General features: G+C 44.1%; 1 protein-coding gene and 1 long non-coding RNA gene across 2 annotated transcripts in view; one reads left to right on the top strand and one right to left on the bottom strand.

Moving 5' to 3' along the window:
* The window catches only part of LOC134451134 (uncharacterized), a 1,858-nt gene extending 1,615 nt beyond the window's left edge, over positions 1 to 243 (top strand). Inside the window, exon 3 of the long non-coding RNA XR_010035190.1 lies at positions 146 to 243. This is a non-coding gene — a long non-coding RNA (uncharacterized LOC134451134). The remainder of the gene's footprint in view (positions 1 to 145) is intronic.
* Positions 244 to 291: 48 nt separating this feature from the next.
* LOC134451133 (uncharacterized) lies at positions 292 to 5,557 on the bottom strand. The gene is made up of 11 exons (XM_063201328.1): positions 4,927 to 5,557; positions 4,113 to 4,260; positions 3,434 to 3,716; positions 3,041 to 3,323; positions 2,439 to 2,613; positions 2,244 to 2,320; positions 1,928 to 2,108; positions 1,552 to 1,800; positions 1,294 to 1,465; positions 560 to 708; positions 292 to 470 (listed from the first exon to the last, which is right to left on the bottom strand). Exons 1-11 carry the CDS (start codon positions 5,197 to 5,199, stop codon positions 292 to 294), a joined length of 2,169 nt encoding a protein of 722 aa, XP_063057398.1. The 5' UTR covers positions 5,200 to 5,557.
* Between the last annotated feature and the right edge of the window lie 1,943 nt (positions 5,558 to 7,500).

A 7,500-nucleotide genomic window follows, 5' to 3' on the forward strand; every position in this document is an offset into this window, starting at 1 on the left:
CTCTACTTTTTAGGGAAAAGTCAAATTGAAATTTTATTTGCATTTTTACATGCACACAATCTATATACATCAATTAAAAAAAGTGGTCAAGCAATGGGAAAAAAACAAGTAATATACAAATAAATTACATTATAATCTCTTTCAGGCGTTGCAAGCATCTGGCATACAGATGTTTCGAATGTTCGTGCTGGGGCTACTTAGGAAGGAAAGTTCAGTGGTCATCACATCCATCCTGTGTTGTCCGAAGAATCCAACAAAAGTACCCAGAGACAGAGGGCCAATATCTTGACTTCAGGGCTGCCCTTTCTTGAACCTGGACTGGTATGCAGCCACAGCTTCAGCAACTGGAGGATGGTGAAACGCAGCAGACAGGTTGGCAGGAACAGGAATCTTTCTGAGCTCCTCCTGGTAAGGCTGGGGTCTTGGAATCACGTCCTCGAAGAGTAGAGAGATCAGCTCTTGGACATAACCTGGACAAGATTTTTAATCGTAAATATATGTCTTCTTGTTTTGTTACATTTGTTTTTCATATATATAATAAATTGGTTGGGATACATACCCTGTGTTGCTTGCGACTTCATTGGTTTTACTGTGTACCCCCCCTTTTTCGCCTTTGGGAAATGAATGCTGTACTTCAGGGTCCCAGCAGTTGTTTTTGCCTGGGTGCGATTTGAATTCTCGTTGAAATGGAGTGCGGCCAGATATTGTCTGAAAGAAGTCAAAGATTGTAATGATGAGTCAATATTGCCACTATTGCTTAGGCATGCCAAGAGCATAGTAGGATGATATCTAACTGTATGTAAAAAAAGAAATTGTAATTGGTAACAACCAAAGAAAAGTTTTGTTGTTGGTTACAATAACAGAGAAAACAACACATTTTCCCTTTTGGATCTTGCATTTTCAAATATACACTATAGAGCCAATACTTTTGAAGTTTGAACCTTGTAAACATAAGTGGTGACTGCATAAAGGTAAACAGAACAGTCATAAACAATTGTTTCAATACAAAGTGTAAAAATGTAATTGTAAATGGAGACAGTAATTATTTCAGCTGAAAAGTAATTGGATGCAAGTGTAACACATATGTGGGGGAGTGCCCCCACCTCCCATTTCCATGTGCTAATTGTCAGTGGCTTAACAGGGGCGCACACAGCCACTGAATCACCTGGAACTTAGCATGTGAATAGTGATAGGTATGGGCTAGGAGGCTGATGCTGCCAATATTCCCACAGGGGGGTCTTAGACTCCAGAGGGTTAAACATGGTGTTAAATACATATACAGATCAAACATACCTGCACAGCATCCCAATGAAAGGGAAGACAACATTTTTGGGCGTGAAGCGCAAGATGACGCTGTGAAATGCCTCAAGCGTAGATGTCTGGTACCGCGAGCTTAGTCTCTCCACGTCACCGAGAACCCTCTTGTTGACCAGTACCTTCTCCATTTTGAGGAGGGCCTTGGAACCTTAGAGGATGATTCAAAAGGTAAATGGCTGTGCAGTGTCATTACATTGTCACAATACATAGGGAGTGCAATATGACATTACTAACCTGGTTTAAGCCACTTTTTCTTTGCGTTGCTCTTGCGTTCAGCATGCAGACATTTAGGGAATTCAGGGTTTTCATGGACATGTTGATCTTGCATGTGGTTAAACAGAGATGTCCACTTTGCAACCTTCTCAGAGCCTGAAGTTGAGGATGTTGCGCACCAGTAGACATGGTTGCTGATTCCTCGTTGCCACTTTTGGATCACCTCGCAGTCTTTCTCCTTGGCCACCTTGCTAACTTTCTTGGATAGACCTGATAGTTAAAAAATATATTCAAATAAGAAAAGAAAAGTTATTTGTATACAGACATTCAGTCAATATATAAGCATATAATGTGGCAAGTACTATTATTGTTCCATTTTAGTCAGCACAAGACATACCTTTTTCCAAATGCCAGACATCAAAGTAGTGCGTTATTTTCTTTTCCCGCAAGAACTTCTGAATCTGTGGGTGGCGGTCGGTGACGATGTAATCAACAGTCATGCCCTTGGAGTCCAACAACTGCAAGCCTCTTATAAGTCCTTCTTTCTCCATGTTGTGACTCCCGCCAACCTCATTGCTCTGTAAACAAAATGCAAAAGACATACAACATTTACTTCACTACCAGAAATTGTGTGTGTCAGTTTTGTGTACAGTTATGGGTAAATGAGAATACTCTTTCAAGATGTCACATTGCATATAACTGATAACTCTCACCTGAACCAATTGAAGAGCAATGATTTTGTTGTTTTCCATATTCATCAAACTGTATGTCCCGTATTTTGCACAGTGTCCTTTAAAGTTGACATGGTGGAGAAATGACAAAGTCATGATTAAAATTAGTAGGTGATAGCTTTATTTTACTAAACAACTGGATACAGCTACATGTGTCTCTAATTGTAAGAGTCTTACCTGGTGAATCTGCTCTCATGTCACCCCCAAGCTTGAGTTTTTGGTGCCTTAGGGACTCCAATTCACCATCTTGATACTGGTGCCATTTGTGTATTACAGCTGGCTCAATGTAACGGGTTGCATGTCTACGGAATGAAGAGTAGCTTATGTTTCGCAGCCGCATGGCTTTAAAGACCTAGAAAGGAAAAAGGACAGCAAATAGGTACTTCATATAAAGAAATATCAGTTGTTCACAAGCATTCACATGCAGTGTGTGTAGAACATTTGTGTAATGTTTCTGTAATGACATGACTCACATGAGACATTTTTACTTGTGCACGCACCTAATGGATACATTCCATTTTATGACAGTTACACTATGTCAGTTAGATAGTTATAAGTCATGCTACAGTGATGCTGCCCTCCTGATGATATCCCTAAGTAACCTGGTACTCGTATCCTTCAAACGGTACACAACAACCAAAAAGTGGAGCAGTAGAGATAGGGGTGACAAGTAGCCCGTCAACGACCGGGGGAAGGGTTGGCTGAGAGGCAGTGGAATAAACAAGAGAGGGCTGTACCCCCCGACCCACAGTAACCCTGAAATGCATAATGCACTTTACCTTTTGCACTTGATTAAAAGATGATCCTGTGCAGTATACAGCTGCTGACAATTGGAGGTTGCCTACAGGTGAGCTCCCCATCAATGGCTGGCTTTCCCAGTGCTTGATGAAATTGCAGTGGTGGCATCTTTGGTCAACGGATAAAAAAGTTCCCCGTCTGAAAGTCTTCACCTCGGCTGCACGGCGACAGTTTGGACATTTCTCAAACAGCTCCATGAGGTTCTTCTCAAACACTATGTATTTGTTGTCGTTGTATCCAGGTGAAGATGTTGAAGATGTACCACTGGAAGACATTAAAGAGAGAATTGGCATAATCATTAGTCAGCCAGTACAACTGTTATTACAGACATTCTCATGTACAGATGTGATGAAATAACAGGCTGTAACACATACGAGAGATGTGAGGATTCGCCTACAGTGGTCATCGACTGTTCTGGGTCATAGGTTTTATCAAGGGGGTCAGGTGGTGCTGCAATGCTCTCCTCCTCCTCCTCCTCCTCCTCCTCCTCCTCCAACCTAGGTCTTTTGTTTGGCCTTGGACCACTCTTGATGGGTGTTGTGGACGGTGTTGAGGTTGAAGGGCCCAATGAGGGGGTTGAAGTTGATGGGCCCAATGATGGTGCATCTGTATTTGTCTGGACGCTTTTCTTTGTATCGCTGAAATGGCACTGGGTCTCTACATCAAAACAATGAGTTACAGACAAGTGAGAGTAGAGTAGAGAAGAAGAAAGAAACATGTATTAATCCCAAGGGAAATAACCATAAAGTAAATGCTTACATACTTTTAGTCTCTCTCTCTCTCTCTCTCTCTCTCTCTCTCTCTCTCTCTCTCTCTCTCTCTCTCTCTCTCTCTCTCTCACACACACACACACAGATGAATGAAGAGTGGTTCAGCTGCTTGAAGACATTTTTGGCCTACAGTACGTTGCACAAAACTGTACAATGACAAAACGCTCAGCCAAATAAGGCACACACAATGCAATCTCCGGAATATAGGCTTTTCGTAATACATTTCCATTCGCACACAGCACGTATCATAACACAACAACTATGTTTCTGGCACAATACCAACCTTTGCTCCTATAATGACGTATGTGTAGTGTTCCCTCCGAAAGCTGTGTACAACGCGTCGGTCTTCTAGGGGGGGGTGGAGGTGGTTCTGTTTGGGTGCTAGCATGGTACGATGGGCGAGACAACGATGCCTGTGCTGTAGAGCTACCCTGTAAGACAAAAAGTATACACGCGTGATCAAACGACACATAGAGCAATACATACGCAGAATTACACCGAAGTGAGCAACGGTATTCTCCATGAGGTCACTTCAAACACAAGTTTCACGGCGAGAAGAACATTGATCGATAAAACAAATTAGCATTGTCAAAGCTGTCTAGGTTCTCGTTCATTTTGAATGTGTGGCTGAACCATCCATCGGCTTGCATTGAGAAGACGGATGCATTGATCGCAATATATAGCAACGTTTTGAGTAAAGAGCAAACCCGACCAGACAGAGCCTCGTATGACATACCCTATCTATCCATATAATGGGGTGAATTTCCCCTCGAAAGTCCGATAGGCTATATCATTGACTGTGTTTTGCGAGAGCTGAGCAAAGGCAGTACTAGCAATGCCCTACTACGGTATGAAAACAGACAATGTCTTCTCATGAAATCTTGCTTGAAAAGACATAGTTTAGTTCTGTAGTGGTACTAGGGCAAACGCTGGGTTGTCTCCTTGCTCTTGACTAAGTTGCACAAACAAATTGATCATATTGTTGTATGACTTTAGTTCACGCCTGGGTCAACTGTTAGCAGAAGCACAGACGGTGTGACCACAATGCATGCTACAGAAAGTTATATCAAGAAAACGTTAGATATCATTTCACTTACGGCTTGTGAAGTTGTGGTTGACCTTACAGATGGTGATGATCCTGGCTTCATCACCAGCTTCGATGCATACCCACTGTTGTATGCTCCCAGATTGGCGAAGTCACTATCTTGGAAATGGTTAGCACACACAACCAATGACTTGGGGTACGATGTTGGTATTGATCCAAAGATAAACTCCAACCATTTCTTCTTCAGGTCTTCATCCTTGGGCAAGTGGAACATGGAAGTGGTTTTACCCCCACACATAAAACATGAGCGTGCTTGTTCTGCCATGATTTCAATTCCAAAATCGCCTCCGTCGCGCAGTTGTTAGCCTCTGGTAGCTAATTTCAGTTGGCTCAAGTTCTTTGCTAGGGGGCGGGGGTGGATGAGTGTGTGGGCGGGGATGGGCGACGGTTTTTTTTATTTTTACATACCATACATGGCTATGGGCGAGGTTTACGACCGAGTGACGTACTAAAGTTTGGCCATTTCACAAGCACTCATTTGTCCGTCTCTCAAAGTGGGCTGGCCCGTCAGTGACCAGTGCAGGGCACGCAGATCGAATTACACTTTGGCATGGCGCATACTCATACGGCTTGCTGTGAGCTACCACATTTTAAAATGAGTGACAAAAAGAGGTTTCCCGCGAAAGTTGCTCTTTAAGAATTAAAATTAAAATTCAGATTGTGCTTTATTAGCGTGACTGTCACGATGCATTGTTGCCAAAGCATTCAAATAATAAGACAAAAGTATGAATACCTTAACGAATCAGTAACAGACTCTACGGGTGAGTTCTTCGTCACCACTCTCAACTTTTTGCTGATTGGCAAAACAAGAGCGAACCGAGCTAGGAGGGTTGGGCCAGACTATGTATGGAGCCAAAATCTTTGGGTGGGACTACGTAGGATGGCATCGCCAGGGCTAGGGGGGTAGTGCCTTCAGGTGGATTTTGAGCATTTATTGAGCTGGAAATCATCAGTCCCATCTGGCAACCCTGTCCACAGCCAGCCTATACCCTGTCCAAGTGCCTCCTCAGCCTGTCCCCTGAGAGTAAGGGATGGCAGCCCCTGAGATTTATACTTCATAAAGGCCTCTTATTTTCACTGGGTTGGGCACTGTTATTGAAATTTCTCCTTTTTTAACTGAAATAAACAAACAAAAAGGCGAAAGAAATCGTTGCCCTTTCATCCTCCCTGATTCATGCCTCAAGACACTTCACTGTAAAGGAGGAGAGTGCACAGCTTTGTAAACAGTCACAAATGAACGCCTTCGAGTACTGTATGGCAACATGCACACACACACATACACACACACACGGGCACACGTACGCACGTGCACACGCAGGCACACACACACACACACACACACACACACACACACACACACACACACACACACACACACACACACACACACACACACACACACACACACACACACACACACACACACACACACACACACACTTCCATAGTAAAAGGGACTAGGGAATATGTTTATGTAGACGAGAGAGGAAAGGGAGGAGGGAGAGAAATAGAGGGAGACAGAGGGGAGGTGGGGGGGGGATGAGAGAGAGAGACAGACTGTGTCTTCTTGGCCAGAAGGAGGATTAAAACAGTTTAAAGTTCATAGAGAAAGGCCTGAAATTACTGCCAGCACAGGCAGGATTTAGCAAACACACACACACACACACACACACACACACACACACACACACACACACACACACACACACACACACACACACACACACACACACACACACACACACACAGACACATACAGACACAGACACACACACACACACACCCCATTCTCACAGACACGCAGAAACACAAACACACAAACACACGGGCACGCACGCACGCACACACGTACACACACACACAAACACACACACATTCACACTCCTCACCATCCTCACAGACGCGCACACACACACACACACACACACACACACACACACACACACAGACACACACACACACACACACACACACACACACACACACACACACACACACACACACACACACACACACACACACACACACACACACACACACACACACACACACACACACACAGACGGGCACAAGAGACGTGGGCGCTGGGCAAGTCAAGATGGCAAGCGGTTGAGAGTCTGGGCCAGCTGGCTGATGGTGATCCTCCCTCTTCACTTCTCTCCTTGGCCTCCACTAAAGAGCAAGGTTGAGCAGGAGGGCAGAGCAGAACACAGCAGAGCAGAGAAAACAAGTGAAGGAGTAAAAGCAGGGAGGGGAAGAAAGGCTGCTGACTGCGAGAGAAGAGAAGAGAAGAGAAGAGAAGAGAAGAGAAGAGAAGAGAAGAGAAGAGAAGAGAAGAGAAGAGAAGAGAAGAGAAGAGAAGAGAAGAGAAGATAAGAGAAGAGAAGAGAAGAGAAGAGAAGAGAAGAGAGCAGGGGTGAGCAGAAGGGCAGAGGAAAGCAGGGGAGCAAGTGGAAGAGTTAAAGTGGGAAAAGACTACAGGCTGAGCCTGCTTAAGGAGTAGACAATGGAGATATGGGTAAGAGAAGAGAAGAGAAGAGAAGAGAAGAGAAGAGAAGAGAAGAGA

This window comes from Engraulis encrasicolus, chromosome 6 (assembly GCF_034702125.1).
Source record: "Engraulis encrasicolus isolate BLACKSEA-1 chromosome 6, IST_EnEncr_1.0, whole genome shotgun sequence".
Taxonomy (NCBI): Eukaryota; Metazoa; Chordata; class Actinopteri; order Clupeiformes; family Engraulidae; genus Engraulis; species Engraulis encrasicolus.